A 16,830-nucleotide genomic window follows, 5' to 3' on the forward strand; every position below is an offset into this window, starting at 1 on the left:
AAGTATATTCTCTCTGTGAAAGAGGTCCATTTGGGGAATCCTGCATACACCAATCCCCTCAGAAAGGCACAGTTCTTAGTTAAGAACCATCTGTTTAATTCGGTGTCACTCGGCAGTTCCTGGTTTGACAGCCTCTCTCCACCTAACCCTTATTAAAATCCTGCAGTGCTGGTGTTCCACAGAACACTCTTTGGAACTGAGTAATACATTAAAACCTGTAAAATATTTTCACTTATTTATTTCAGAATAATCTGTGAGGTGTAAGTTTACTCTCCCCATTTTACAAGTAAGGAACTAAAGTTGATAAGGGTGCCACAATCAGCTGGTGGTTGAGCAAGGCCCATTTCATGCTCTTATCAACAATAATCTCTCTCCCCCAATTTGTCCCACATCATCTTGCTGAAGTCCCCAGCTCATTAGATTTCATATTCTTTTCTTTCAAAGGTGTAAAGTTGTGGGGAGAAGTAGGTACAGCACACACCCTCACACACTTACCCACTTCACTGAAGAAAAGTATGCAAATCCACGGAAGCTAAAGTGACTCATTTAAGATTGGCTCACCAGCTGGCCACTACAGTGGTATTTTGTGGCCCCATGTTTACAGGTGGTCTTCAGCCAGTGAACCATGCCCTTCCCAACAAAGACATCTACTAGCCTGTCTCCAGCACTGGGAAGATGGGCTTAGGCTCCTGCTTCCCCTCCAAGCCTGTCTCTTCAGTGGAGGTTGCACCCCCCGAGGCCACAGGGAGAATGACAAGGCATCACTTTGTTATCCTTCTGCTCTCACCTCTGACTTTTTGATGTTGCAAAGTCTATGCCTGGGTGCCATGACAAGTATGTGCCTGAGAGATACTCTGCAGGATTCCCTAGCCTCAGCAGTGCCAAGAGTCAGCAGAAGTGAAAGTAGTACCTGAAGCCCTTCATGCAGCCCTGGCCATTCCTAAGCACTGCTGAAACTGCACCCGCTCCCCCAAAAAGAAACAACCTAAAACCAAAACCAACCAACCAACCAACCAACCAACCAACCAACCAACAAAACCCACTACCTCCCACGATGAGAAACAGTGATTTAAGGTAAAGGAGTCATGGACTCCTGACTCTTAGTTATGCCATTTACGAAGTTCTTCTATCTGTACAATAGGTATGATAAGGAATAATTCGAGGAACACTAAATATTTAAATATTATGAGAATTAAATGTGATGATAGGCTTAAAAAACATTACCAAAACATTTACTAATGCTGCTTTTTCCCTTGGGTTAGAAACTAGGAACACGGAGATGACTCAGACATGGCTCCTGTCCTCACATTGCTAAGTCTATTGGGGGAAATTTTGAAAAAAGGTGTATGAGGCAATATGGGTGGTCTCCAGATAACAAAACCTTTATTACTTACTGCTGCCTTGTGCAGAGGAAAGGCAACCCTAGATACAAGTCCCATTCCCTCAGCTCAGCCTCTACCCACTACTCCCAGGAGCTGTGCAATCTAATGTCATGGAGTGTCCAAGAGTGCCCTGTCTTTAAAGATGTGAGCATGTCTCTTTGAGAGGAAACCTCTACAACTAATATGACAAACTCAAGAATAACCCCTTACATTTGTGCAGCATTTTACAGTTTAGTGAGTACTACAATGCAATCATTCCCTATCCTCATGACAATCTAGGGCAGACGGGTCAAGATCTATTCTCTATTGAACAAGAGATAGAGGTAAAGAAGTTAGGCAGCCTGTCAAACTTGCACTGCTAGTGGGTAGTGAACTAGGACTAGACCTCAAGCCTGCCTGGCTCCGTCCTCTATACTGCATAGTTTCTGCAATGTCCACAAGGTCAAACCTCACATAACACAGGTTGACCTAAGCTGGCTTGAAGCTCAGAGACTAAGCTAAATTCTTGAGTATCTACAAGGTGTTTTGTATCTACAACCACATTAAATCCTCACTACAATCTGAGAGATGGCCATCCTACTGCCCGCATTGCAGGCTGCTTCCTCAACCTCTGTGGGCACTGTCAGCTCTGCCTGTTGCATTTGTCAGCAGCCAGAGGATAGGGCAAGAGGGAGATTCCCTGTGTTGGGTCACCATGAGACCATCCTTGGAGAGTGCAAGGCCTAGACAGTCCACTTTCCTCTCCAAATTCTACCTGTTATTTAAAGCCCAATTCAAGGCTGGGAAGTCCTCTCCCCCCAGCTCTGCCCTGGATAACTGTCATGTCAATTATGTGTATTCATCTACCAGTTAATTATATATTGTCTTACAACATCTCTTGTAATATTTTATTGTGTTAAAATTTTCCTTTCTGGAGAAAAACCAAGATGGAGGCATAGGTAAACACCTGAACTTGTTGCCTCGCACAACAACTTCAAAACTACAACTAAAAGACAAAACGGACATCATCCAGAACCACAGGAAGGCTGGCTGAGTGGAAATTCTACAACTAGAAGGAAAGAGAAAAGCACACTGAGACTCAGAGGAGGTGTGGAAGTAAAGTGCGGAGGTACGGAGGCGTGCGAGCAGAAAGGGGCTGGCAACTGAGGACGTGGCTGTCTTTTTCAATCGGGAGGGAGACACAAGCTCCCAACTGCTCTGAACTCCAGTTCTGGGCGAGACTCTGGGGACCCAGACTCATACAGGGGGAAACTGGACTGTCTGGCATCGGGCCGGAACACGAGGATGGCTTTCTCTCAGAGGTGCTTGCAGCGATTACAATTACCGTGGGACACTGAGACCCAGGGGCCTCTTAGAGCAGGGCTGACGGGTCAGCCACTGCTGTTTGCTCCACCCTGTTGATTCCCTGAGATCCCGCCCCACTCAATTTACAACCCCACCCCAGCTGTGTGCAGATTGCTTTTGCATATGAATGGCCTGGCCCTTTGAAATCTAAAATTATGTAACAAACTGCAGCTGGGTCAGAGAGCCCCAGAACTTCCAAAAGAAGGCCCAAGGCTCCACAGCAACTTGCATTGCTTCACAGATGGGCCTCATGTGGGCACCTCCAAACCCCAAACAAAGAAGAGGAATCTGCAGATCTCTCCGTAGCTCCTGCTGGGTGGCCTCAGGCAGAGGCTAAATTAGCACCTCCTTGGAGATCCAAGAGCCAGTATACCCAATGGTCAGAGTGGGACAATCCAGATTACAACTCCTCAGATCCATAAGGGACACACTCAGGGGGCAGACTCAGTGAGCACCAAAGCCCCACTGAAGCAAGTCTTGCCTCATAAGGCTGTCTCCAGCACAGAAGTTCTCCCATCGTAGATACAACTGATCCTCACAGCCAATTGGCCTGGAGGTCAATTCCTCCCAGGCTAACAACAATCAAGGCTTAACTACAACAAGACTGTGCACACACCCACAAATGGGGTACACCAAGAGTGTCCACCTCAGGTAATTGGGGAGGCTGAGCCACTGGACCCTATAGGACACCTAGCACACAAAGCCACGCTATCAACACAGTGAAGCAGCCAAAATGCGGAGACAAAGAAACAGGTCACAAATGACAGAAATGGAGGAAAGCAAACTACTGGATATAGAGTTCAAAACCACGGTTATATAAGGTTATTCAAGAATCTTCTAGAAACCTCCGAGAAATATAGTGAGACCCTCGAGGATATGAAAAAGGACCAACTAGAAATTAAGCATACACTGACTGAAATAAAGAATAATATACAGAGATCCAAAAGCAGATTAGAGGATCGCAAGAATCAAGTCAAAGATTTGAAATATGAAGAAGCAAAAAACATTCCTCCGGAAAAGCAAAAAGCAAAAAGAATCCAAAAATATGACGATAGTGTAAGGAGCCTCTGGGACAACTTCAAGCGTACCAACATCCAAATTATGGGGGTGCCAGAAGAAGAGAAAGAGCAAGATATTGAAAACCTATTTGAAGAAATAATGACAGAAAACTTCGCCTACCTGGTGAAAGAAAGAGACTTACAAGTCCAGGTAGCACACAGAACCCCAAACAAAAGGAATCCAAAGAGGACCACACCAAGACACATCATAATTAAAATGTCAAGAGCAAAAGACAAAGAGAGAATATTAAAAGCAGCAAGAGAAAAACAGTTAGTTACCTACAAGGGAGTACCCATATGATTGTCAGCTGATTTCTCATCAGAAACTATGCAGGTCAGACGGGAGTGGCAAGAAATATTCAAAGTGATGAATAGCAAGAACCTACAACCAAGATTACTCTATCCAGCAAGGCTATCATTCAGAATTGAAGGTCAGATAAAGAGCTTCACAGATAAGAAAAAGCTAAAGGAGTTCATCACCGCCAAACCAGTATTATATGAAATGCTGAAGGGTATTCTTTAAGAAGAGGGAGAAGAAAAAGTTAAAGATAAAAATTATGAACAACAAATACATATCTATCAACAAGTGAATCTAAAAAACAAGTGAATAAAAAATCTGATGAACAGAATAAACTGGTGAATATAATAGAATCAGGGGCATAGAAAGGGAGTGGACTGACAATTCTCGGGGGGAAGGTGGTATTGGGGGTTTGGGAAGAGACTGGACAAAAATCGTACACCTATGGATGAGGACAGTGAGGGCGGGGGTAAGGGGAGAGGGTGGGGTGGGAACCGGGTGGAGGGAAGCTATGGGGGGGGGGAGAGGAACAACTGTAATAATCTGAACAATAAAGATTTATTAAACATAAAAAAAATTTTTTCCCTTCTGTTCTGACTCCCCAATTAGAACAAAACTCCCCTAGGCTCCTCATGGATGACCGTAACTAGTACAACATTTTTTGTATGTACTTCATACAGCATCACTTCAGTTTTTCATGCAGTTTGAGACTTCATTCATCTACCTGCCCATAGGCACACCACCCCTGGCACCGCAATTCAGAAAGTGCTATGAGAGGCATGCATGCACAGTCTGATGGCAGTACAGATGGCGCACATGTCATGTGGCTTGGGGAGGTATCCCTCAGGAGAACTGTTCTAAGGATGAAGGGGAGCTTGACAGGTGGCGAGGGGAAGAAGGGCATTCTGGGACAGGAAGTATCATTTGCAAAGGCCAGAGGTTAAAGACTATATTGCCTGTTCATTCATTCAAGATACTGGAAGTCCTTCGGTGAGCCTGGAATTCTGAGTGAAGGTGTGTGGAGCAGTAGGCAGAGATGAGGCTGCCCAGGTAGGCAGAGGCCTGATCCTGAGAGGGGTTTGGACTCTATCTGGAAAGCTATGGACATACAATTGTTTTTGTTAATGAATTAAGCAACATGGGGAACAACAAGAACAATAAGCCAGGAGACAAGAGAACTGGGTTTAAAAATGGCTTTCACTAACTGGAGTTGTGTCCCAATACCTCTGTGATTCCCTATTTTTAAAATGGAGTTTTTCTACATCAGTGTTCCTCAAACTTTTGTGGGACCTGGCCAATGTGGCTCAGGGGTTGAACACTGACCTATGAACCAGAAGGTCACGGTTCAATTCCCGGTCAGAGCACATGCCCAGGTAGTGGGCTCAATCCCCAGTGTGGGAAATGCAGGAGGCAGCCAATTAATGATTCTCTCATTGATGTTTCTATCTCTCTCTCCCTCTCCCATCCTCTCTGAAATCAATAAAAATATATTAAAACATCACCACCACCTGGGTAACTTGTAACAAAACACTGAATCTTGGGCCCCCACTTCAACAATTTAGATTCAGCAGGCAGCGCCTGGGAATATACATTTTAAAAAGCCCATTGTGGCCCTAATTGGTTTAGCTCAGTGGATAGAGCGTCAGCCTGTGGACTGAAAGGTCCCAGGTTCGATTCTGGTCAAGGGATGTACCTTGGTTGCGGGCACATCCCCAGTAGGAGGTGTGCAGGAGGCAGCTGATCGATGTTTCTCTCTCATCGATGTTTCTAACTCTCTATCCCTCTCTCTTCCTCTCTGTAAAAAATCAATAAAATATATTTAAAAAAAAATAAAAAAGTAAAAAGCCCATTGTGTTGTTCCCCCAAGAAGACTCTGAGAAACACTGGGGCAGATGATCTCCTGAGGGTCCTTCCCACTCTAATGTTCTGTGAAAAACACTAAAAAGATGTAAGACTGGCCAAACCTGCCTGATCCTGCTCTAAGAAAGCAAAGGATGTCTGGGCACCAGAACATTCTTCCCAAGCCCCATGTTTACAAAGTTAGACCCAAGCTCCCAGGACACCAAGCCTTGCGACGAGACCTCCAATATCTCACTTATTAGCTCATCTCCCTCCAAAAATCCCAGTTGGAATTAGGTCCTTCTACACAATACACTGTAGTCTGTTTCCTCATTCATCCACTAAACATTTTATTAAGTACTTTGTACAGGCTAGGCCATGGGGATAGAGAATGGGCTCTACCCTCAAAAGCACGTAAACACTACAAATAGTATAAAATAATCTTTCTTTTATAAAGTATCTCTGAAAGGAAAGAATTCAGAATTTCGAGTCAGAGAGACATGGATTCTAATCCTGATGACTGGAAAATTACTCCATCCCTCTGGGCCTCAAATTTCTTATTGGTAAAATCAGGACATTAGTATCTATTAATTGGGTTGCTGTGAAAATTAGAAACGATGGAGTATAGTGAGGGGAACAGGAAATAATGGGCACCTAGGAAATGGCAATTTTCAAATTAACATATTTCTCCTGTCCTGGAACCCATAATATCCACATTCTTCTATTTGACTTTCAGAAGCCTCTCATTCCTGGTCCCAGTTAATTTCTCAATATAGACTTTCAATTCCTCCCCTCCTGCTGGTTGAGGCTCCAAAAAGAGGACTGTGGTGATGCTACAGTGAATCCTCAGTGGGCAGCACTGTGTTATTAGAAAGAGCAGAGAGGTCACAGTCAGTTAGCCTGGGAAGCAAAACTCACAAACTGTGTGACTCTGATCAAAATCCTTAACATCTGTGAGACCTTGTTTCCTCACCAGCAAAATAAGTAGTTTCACCGACCTAATGATAAACCCAATTAAGAAATGCACACAGGATCTGAGTAGATATTTTTCCAAAGATATTTTTGATAAATACAAATGGCCAAAAACACACAAAAAGAAGCCCAACATCATTAGCCAATAGGGAAATGCAATTCAAAACCACAGTATACCACTTCACATCCATTAGGGTGGCTAAAGTAAAAAAGACAGGCAATAACAGGTACTGGTAAGGATGCAGAGAAACTGGATTCCTCACACATGGCTGGTGGGAATGTAAAATGGTGCAGCCACTTTGGAAAACAGTCTGGCAGTTCCTCAAAAGGTTAAACACAGACTTACCATATGACCCATCAATTCTACTCCCAAATATAACCCCCCCCCAATGAAAACATTATGTCCACACAAAAACTTGTACACAAACATTCATAGCAGCATTATTCATAATAGCCAAAAGTAGAAACAACCCAACTGTCCCTCGATTGATGAATGGATAAATAAAATGTGGCATATTCATTTAATGGAATATTATTTGACTATGAAAAAGGAATAAAGTACTAATACATGCTACAACATTTTTTTCTTTGCTGTTAATCCTCACCTGAGGATATTTTTCCATTGATTTTTGGAGGGAGTGGGAAAGACACAGAGAGAGAAACATCCATGTCAGAGAGACACAATGATTGGCTGCCTCCTGCACATGCCTAACCAGGGCCACGGATCGAGCCTGCAACTGAGGAACATGCCCTTGACCAGAATCGAACCTGAAACTCTCCAGTCTACAGGCTGATGCTCTATTCACTGAGCCAGGTTGGCTAGAGCATGTGCTATAACATTGATGGACCTTGAACACATGCTAAAGAAAGAAGCCAGTCACAAAAGAACACATGTTGTATGATTGCATTTATATGAAATGTCCAGAACAGGCAAATCTATGGAGACAGAAAGTAGATTAGTTAGTAGTTGTCAAGTTCTAGGGAAGTTGAGAGATAAAATGGGGGATGATTAATAATGGGTATGGGGTTTATTTATGGGGTAATAAAAATGTTCTAAAACTAATTGCAGTGATAGCTGCACAACTCTTGTGAATATACTATAAACCACTGCGTTATACACTTTAAGTGACTGAATTGTACAGCGTGTGAATTAAATTTCAATAAAGCTGTTACATGAAAAAACGTATATAAGGAACTCAGAAAATTACTTGGCATATAGTAAGGATTCAATAAATGGTACTAAATTTATTATTGTGCCCTTCCCTCTTCCTGATGCCACTCTAACTCTGGCCAGAATCACCACTAACACTAACACTGTAGAATATGGCAGGCTCACTGCAGGGAGCACATTTCATACTCAGTGGAAGGTCACAGGTGAGTCCTGAAGGCTAATATCCCAAGGACTAAGACTCTTCCTCCAACACCCATATGGCCTGAATTTATTGAACACTTATTAGGTGACAGGTATTGTGCTAGGAACTTCACAACCATTTTCCTCAGAAGAACCATACATGTCATTATTCCTATTAATGAAGAAACCAGGACTTGGACTTTAATGCAGCTTGTCTCAGGTCACATTAGTAGTTAATGACAGAGCTGGTCTGTTCAACCCAAGGCTTGTACTCTTTTTTTTCTATATGGCCTCACTATTCCTTCCTTTTATTTATCTACTAGTGGCCCGGTGCATAAAATTCATGCACATAAAAAGGGAATTAATTAGAAGAAATATATTAATATTGCTATTTGCCCTTTCTCTATAATAGAATTGTCAGAGATGAAAGAAAATTAGTAAAATGTATATAAAATCTCCCTCCTGTCAGAGTCTGGGCCGCGCCGTGGGACCTAGAGTCAAGTCCCTGCCCACCACCTGCATGCACTTCGAAAACGCAGGAGATCCAGACCCAGCTGGCCCCACCCCCACTGGGTGAGACCCAGACTTGGCTGGCCCCAGCCCCATCAAGCCCCTCCGGGCGGGGGGCGCAGCCTCAGGTCCCCCAGCCTGGTGCTGGGTGGAGGTGCAGCCTCAGGTCCCCCATCAAGCCCTGCCGGGTGGGGTGCAGCCTGAGGTCTCCTGGCTTGGTGTTGGGGACACGGTCTGAGGTCTCCCAGCCTGGCACCAGGGGCACAGCCTGAGGTCCCCCGTCAAGGCCAGCCCGCCCCGCAGCGTCAGTCAGCGCTGAATGGGACACACGCAGGCAGTGTCACGTTCCTAGCCAGGGATGCAGGCAGGCAGCTTCACCTCAGCGCTGGGCAGGGACACACGCAGGCAGCGTGATGTTAGTGCTGGGGGTGGAAGTCCCCGCCCCCGTCCCTGCCCACAGACTGGTCGTGACTGGGACACTGTAATGGACAAATTAGCATACTACCTCTTTATATGTATGGACAAATTAGCATACTACCTCTTTAGATGTCTTACCCATCCTTTACAATTCAAGCAGCCTGACTTTCACTGATCTCCCTCTTCTGTATACATCCAGGTAATGTATAGTCTACATCAAATTAGTTAACATTTTCTTTTACATAGTCTTAAGTGTTCTCAGACTGCTTCACGTGTATACTATTGAACATGGCAGGTGCTCAATAACTACTTTAGTGAATGGTTGTTAAGCTGTCTCCCCAAGCAGAAAACAGGTTCTAGAAGGATAGATATTGTGTCTTACAGATCTCCTTATCCTTCATACAGAGAAGGCACTTGTGGTCAACTAGGCTGGCCTATGGCTAGAAGACCAGACCTTGCTTGAAAACGGTTCTCACAGACACCATGCTCTTGCCAATGGACTGGAAGGTTTCTCCTTAAGAGGACCCTGCTCACCTCATTATTACCTTATTATAATGTAGCATGAGAGGAGGCACACTATGATAAGGTAATAATAAGGTGGCATAGTAGGAGCTCAGAAAAGATTTGATGAGTTGAAGAGAAGACTGGGTCAACACTTACTCCAGTGGTGATACAAGTACAGCCTTCTCAAAAGAACCCCAAGCCCGTCTTCTCTCATTCCCATGAAAGGGAAGGAGGAGAGCAGAAGACTGACCTAGAATTTTAAGGGACAGGCTGTTAACCCTGCCTGTGGTCCTGGCATCCTCACTGACCCAGAACCCTCCTTTGACTACAGACCTAGGTGGAGCTTTCCAGAACTCATGTTTCACCTTCACACCATCAAATGCAAAGATGTTCAAATTTCTAATTGTCTTACAATTGCAATTTTATAGTTTGTTTGAATCAGGATCTAAATCAGATTCACATGTTGCTATTGATATGTCTCAGAGATGGCAAAAATATGCCCTGGCCAGTGTGGCTCAGAAAAGTTGTGGGTTTGATTCCCAGTCTGGGCACATACACAGGTTGTGGGTTTGATCCCTGGGGGCGTGTACGAGAGGTAACTGATCAATGTGTCTCTCTCACATCAATGTTTCCCTCTCTCTCCCTCGTCCCTTCCACTCTCTCTAAAAATCAATGGAAAATAATATCCTCAAGTGAGGATTAACAATATATATAGCCAGGCCAGTGTGGTTCAGTGGTTGAGCATGGACCTATTAACCAGGAGGTCACAATTTGATTCCCTGTCAGGGCACATGCCTGGGTTGCAGGCTCAATCCTGAGTAAGGGGCATGTGGGAGGCAGCCGATCAATGATTCTCTCATCATTGATGTTTCTATCTCTCTCTCCCTTCTTCTTGAAAAAACAAACAAACACACACATTCACACACACATATATATGGGAGGTGGGGGTAAGTGGATGGGGAGTACAGCGGAAACAACATTGGCCATGTGTTAATTGTTGAAGGGAACTGATGGTACATGGGAATTTTTTTATACCATTCTGACTACTTTTTAAAAAATCCAAAGATAAGGCAAAGTGTTACTCTATTATCTATAGACCCATCAACACTCATTTGAACCTCTTTTACTTCCTACCTCTTCTAACAGAGAGGTAACATGCTAGAATTGCCTTTGATATGTCCTACAATTACTCTAAGCTCACATTTTCCTCACTATCCCTGCTCCAGCGCCGCCGCCCGCCCTTCTCCCCCCCCCCCCCCCCCCCCCGCCCCATCTAAAGCAGTATTATTTCTGCTACAGGGATCCTCTAGGCAGGGCTGGCAACAAGAGGAAGGAGCCTGCTCTCTTTGCCTCTCAGCCAGCTCTGTTACTTGGTTGGCCAAACTAGGTCCCTCTGTGCTTCCTTCTCTACACCTGCTTACCTCTCCTTCTGCCTTTTCTTCAAGATGTTAAAAACTTACAATAAAAAACAAATACAAAATGCTGTAATTAATAGCCAATTCCAAGCCAACCCAGCATCTTTACTAATAAACCTCAACACTTGCAAAAAGAACAATAAATTCTGTCCCTCTCTGGTTCTGAGGTGGTCTCTTTTATACACTCTGTGTGTGTGTGTATATGTATGTGGTAAGTGTGTCTACATATATATTTATTTTCCTTTATTTCCCATCCAGGGAGGGGCAGAATAATGAACTGCGTGCGTCAGGGAAGATGAATCTGAGATACTAGGGAGCAGTGCAGTAAAAAGATTAAAGTGTTATTATTGTTGGTTTTTTTTCCCCCATGGTCCATTGTGACAGCTCGACCGTCATCTGTAAAAAATGTCTCAGCGAGAGATAATCATCGGAAACTCAATAAAGCGTCAGGGGGAGCCTCAGCCCCCATCAATCATTGGGTGCCTGGAAAATTTCAGCCCTCTGTCTCCCTTCCTGCTATCCATATAAATGTCTCTAATATATTTTGTGTGGTATGTGGGACCCATCCTTGATTTGGAACTTTTGATGAAAAAATATTTATACACAAAATATGTAAATCAGTTAAAAATCACAAGACTAGTTCTTTGCTACCCCATCCCACATTTCCTTATTTTTATAAATGCATCAAATTTATTCTTTTTAATAAAACATGTCAACTAGTCTATTTCCCTCTCCTAGTCAAATATACAGGTTTGGAGGGCTAGAAGGATGAACACAATTAACCTACTCACTGATACACTTAATCTTGTAGTTGGCCAAAAGGCCTGATGGATTGACAGTGTTCATCTTGGTGACTCTCTAGTGGACAGCACTGCTGAGAAATGACGTGTAGAACCACGGCCCTGGAGGTGCAACAAGGCTATGACAATGATGAGGAAGAGTCAGGGACATTATAAAAAATAATAACTTGCCCAAACAGCTTTTGGCCTTGCAGATACCCAACCTTTCTAAGACATTGGACAAGCCGGAGGTTCTGAGCTGACTACGTCTGAGGGGGTGGGGGCAGGGAGGTAAGAACAGACTGATATGGTTGCTGGAGACAAGAGCAGGAGACAGTTCTGCTGGTGTTTGACATTATCTCTGGGCCTCGGTGTCCTTTAGCACCTACATCATAGGGTTGTAGCACATAGTATTACTAAATGTTGCTGCTGCTGCTAAAGCTATCATCATCATCGTCACCATATTATCACCTCCCCAATTCTCCACCCTGGAAGGAATCAGTTCTCATGATGCCCTATCCTGTAGGACCTTCAAGGCTCCTCTCTATCTAAAGGACACAAAGTCTAAGCATTCGATCTGGTCCCAGTTTACTAACTGCTCATTACTCCCTAAAATGAATCTTTTGCTGTGCGGATGCTTCACCCTAACAAGTTCACTTGCTGGCCTGAAACATATTTTTTTCTGTTTCCTGCCTTTGAATGTTTTGGACATCCACACCTCTTCTCTGGTCACACCCAACTGCACCCACCTACAGGCCCTCCATAAAACCTTCTTATACTTCAAGGCTCAAATACCATTTTATTTTCTTGACTGCTTCAGTCAGAGATTGTCTTCTCTGAATTCTAGTAGTTCTTGTTATCTGTACCTCTGACTGGATCCTTGCTGAATAATGTCTTGGTCATGTCATTAATCTTAATTATTATTAACCACTATTCTTGCTAGCACCTTACATCTGCATGATTCTTTGTATTTTCTCAAATTATTTCATAAGTACTTCAATTTGATCTTTACAATAAACCTGTGGTATAGGAAATATTCTTTACAGATGAGATAATCAAGGTTCAGATGGATAAAGAGAATTACCCAAGGTCACACAGTCAGGTGATGAACAGCCATTCCTTGGACTCTAAATAATGTTTGCCTCTTTCTGAATAATAGCTTGTTACCACTGAAAAGCATTTGGAAGGCTGTGCCAAAGACTCTGAAGTTCTCATGAAGTTCCGTGAGTGTGTGATAAGAATAATGATGATGATGTAAAAACAGAAATTTACATTGATTCCTTCTATGCTCTGGTTTTAGGCTAGGCATAAATATACTATCTCTAACTTTCCCAACAATCTTTATTTTACAAATACGGAGACAGAGCCTCTGAGAGGTGCAGAAAATTGCTCCAGGTTCGCAGCTATTGTGTTCGATCCGCCCATAATACAAGGCATAAGCACATAGCCTCTCTAGGAGTGAAGCTTAAATGGCAAAATAAGGTCTCTTCCAGGGAAGAGAAGGTACAGATAAGTTTTTAAAGCTTTTCAAGCACAAAGACACAATTAACATCTGTAGTCTAGCTCATACTACTCAAAGAGTGGGGGCCCGTTAGAAATGCAAAACCTCACATCCCACCCCAGACCTACTAAATCAGAATTTCTAGGCGTTGGGCCTAGGAATTAGCTGTTTTAACAAGCTCTCTAGACGACTTTTTTTCTTGGAAGCCTTATTATTCCCATCTGAGTTTGTACTCTCCCAGCGTATACATTCTCTCTGCTGTGACTGAGTAGGGCTGGGCACGCAGTGGGTGCTGGGTGGTTAACTTATACTAAATAGATGAGCTAGAATGAGACCACTCCTTGGCATGTCCTGAGAGGGGGAGAAATATTAGAGAGCAGTTCCATTACCGCTAGTGGGGACTCCTAGCCATCTCCTGAATTCCAGGGCACTTGTCCACTGGTTTGTGATGCTCCAGCTTGCACAGTCCTGTCCCCCATCTAAAGACCTAGAGATGGAAGGTCAGCCACAGCAGGTGAGGACCTCCAGCCCCTGGAGCTGTGGGAAGGAGGCCACCTGGGCTGATAGGGATGACTATGGCAGGTCTAGCCTGGAAAGCCAGGCCCTCTAACCCAGAAGGGCCCTATGCCAACCCAGTTTCTGTACAACTCATCTTTATTCAGCTGCCACTTGAAGCTGAGAAGAGAATCTGATTTATAGTCTGCTCTGGCCACGTTTCTGCCGTGTTTTATTGTTTTAATTGTACATATGAGAGGCACTCAGAGTGCTCGCTTGCATTTCTGACAGCCCCAGACACCCAATGTTTATAACAGTTACTTACAAGCAGCCAGCGGCATCCCTGGCTGGGCGACTTGTTTTCTGTTACCACTAATTTACTGCCTCCTCTACCTGAGGATTGTGTTCCACCACCCATCAGCCAGCCACAAGTGGAACTCTCCTGAAGTGGGCATGCGTGGGGCTCAGGCACTGAGTAGAATGGGATCAAGATCAAGGAATGAGTTGGTAAAGCAGCAGCTGTGATCTCCATGCTCCCCTCCACGTGTCCCCTCTGTGTGCCTTTGCTCAAGCTGTGTCACCTGCTTAGCATCTTCCTTTTCCCCCTCCTCATCACCTTCCAAAGCCCAGGTCAAATCCCACTACTTTTAAGTACATTACTTGCTCTGAAGGTGAGCCTAGAGTTTCTAAAATCCTAAAATCACATGGCTGGCATGGACCTTGGAGGCCATATAACCCAATGTTTCAGGGCAAGAATACCCTCTTACAGAATCCTGATGGACAGACATCTAGCCTCTGTCAGTGCCCCCTTGAGTGGTGAGCTGCTCAGTACCTCTAAGGCAGGTACTAAGCCTGCAGTACACTGAGCCAAAACTACCTCCATAAAGAAATTCTTCATCAAAGGTCGCTATGCTTTATATGTGATTATTTCTAGTCATCCTAACAACCCTACAACATAGGTATTGTTATTCCTATGATACAAATGAGAAATCTGAAATCCTCTCGCTAAAGATCACATAGCTAGGGACAGCTTAGATGACTGCCTGGCACCAAAGGCCGACCTTTCTCCAGAACACCACTGTGCCTCTGAATATGCCACTTTGAGGGTTGGAGAAAGGAACAGAACAGCCAGGCCAACAAGATTTCTATGCCAAAGAGTTCTGCATTGCCTACACCAGCAAACCTACCCAGAAACATGAACACTGACAGGGTGGAAGATACTGTGATATGCCCAGCTGAGCAGGCTCCTTATTAAAGAGCAATGGCCATATGTAAAACAGGAGAAGCATTTCACAAGGAATGGGGCAATCAGTTACAAAGTCTCAGCAAAGAGGGCACATGAGTTTCTTTTCTCTCCAGGCTATACCTATTCTGAACAGGCAGAACAGATATAGAGCCTCTTTGAGATAATATAAGACAACTTCTCCAATGCCCTTTGGTCCCCTTATCTGGGGACCAAATATCTTTCCTCTTCACACCTTAAATGTTGGTCCCCTGAGTGACTGACTTCTTTCCTTAGGCAGTTTCAATCACATCCATTGTTTTAACTCTCCAGCAAATGCCGGTGTCTCCTAAATCCCTATCTTCTGCCAGACTTCTCTAAACTCCAGATCCACACATCCAACTGTTTACCCAAATCAGAAGCTGAGGTGTCACCATGGAGGCTTCCTTTTCCATCAATTCCCACATTCTACCGAGAACTCAACCTCCTCCTAATATTTTTCTAAAATCTATTTTTCCATTCCCAAAGATCACTTTTAGAAATCCCCAGAAATGATAGGTGCATTTTGGGGGAGAGGAGCTTAGCTTCTCATCCAATTCTCAAAGGGGTCCATAATCCCATAAAGGTCAAGAATCACTGCTAATCTCTCTCCTCTAATTCATCACCCATCTAGTCAGGATGGCCCATCTAAAATGCAAATGTAAACTGAGCATAACCTGCTTAAAATCCTTTGATGGCAGAAAACAGTATGAGCTTCTTAGAACTGCCTTACAAAATCCTTCCCATGTGGAACCCCAATTTCCTCTCCACTCTTACTTCTTACTATTCTTCTCAGCAATGTGACAGAGGATTCTACCTGCTGTCACTCACCCACCCCATGTCTCTGCATATGTTGCTCTCTCTGCCTGGCAGGTTCATCCCTCTTTGTCTGCCTGGCAACTTCCGACTCATCCTTAAGGCCCAATTCAAAGTCACTTACCCTGTGACACTTCCCAGACACCAGCCTGCCGTGAGGTAGAGCTTATCACTAACTATATCAGTGCTACCTATATCCTTTGTACATCTACCTTTGCATTTACCACTCTGCACTGTGGTGCCTTGTTTATAAGTCTGTCTTACTTGACTGCAAGCACTACTGAGGGGCTAGACCATGTAAATTCATTTTTGTATTCCCAGCATTTGGCAGAGTGCCTGATACTCAGTAAATGCATGCTGGATTAAAAATAAATAAGACTAATAAGCAATTACAACTGTAGAACACTTCATAATTCACACATCACATATTTATTTCTTGATCTGCACAATATGATATGATAGACAAAGGATATATTATTGGGTTTTAGGGAGGTCTTGCCAAGGTCACAAATTACAACTTAACCACCTCCCTTTAGCACTGAGCACAGGCTGAGGCCCAAAGAAATATCTACTAGAAATTTGATGGACTTTGTTACTGACTCTATGCTCCAATAGTGAAGGACTGTCCATTTTTCTTGACCTTGTGGTTTTCCTCTGAATTTGCCTAGACACACTCTGGGCAAGGGGCTTATACCTCTTGTTCTACTCTACCCTCCTCCACATTCCCATAAGTCAGGTAGCTGCCTGTGAAAAGGTCAGTCTCATCCAAAGAAAAGAGAACAACAGGATTCTTTTGTTTCTGTCTACTTCATCAAAGAGAATGACCAAAAGCTGGGTACAGTGCTTGCATACAGTAGGCAACCAATAAATATTGGTTAAATGGATGAA

The 16,830-nt window shown here is 43.9% G+C and overlaps 1 protein-coding gene across 2 annotated transcripts in view; it reads right to left on the reverse strand.

Annotated features, from left to right (window-relative positions):
- Positions 1 to 16,830, reverse strand: part of CLPB (ClpB family mitochondrial disaggregase) — a 164,568-nt gene that overhangs the window by 90,677 nt on the left and 57,061 nt on the right. The window contains exon 5 of one of the 2 annotated variants that reach the window (XM_079788180.1): positions 13,760 to 13,849. The exons of the other annotated variant lie outside the window; for it this stretch is intronic. Within the exon in view, the coding sequence (XP_079644306.1) occupies positions 13,760 to 13,849 (90 nt within the window). The remainder of the gene's footprint in view (positions 1 to 13,759; positions 13,850 to 16,830) is intronic. 2 annotated transcript variants of the gene reach the window in all.

The sequence above is a fragment of the Cnephaeus nilssonii genome (genome assembly GCF_951640355.1).
Source record: "Cnephaeus nilssonii genome assembly, chromosome: 13".
Taxonomy (NCBI): Eukaryota; Metazoa; Chordata; class Mammalia; order Chiroptera; family Vespertilionidae; genus Cnephaeus; species Cnephaeus nilssonii.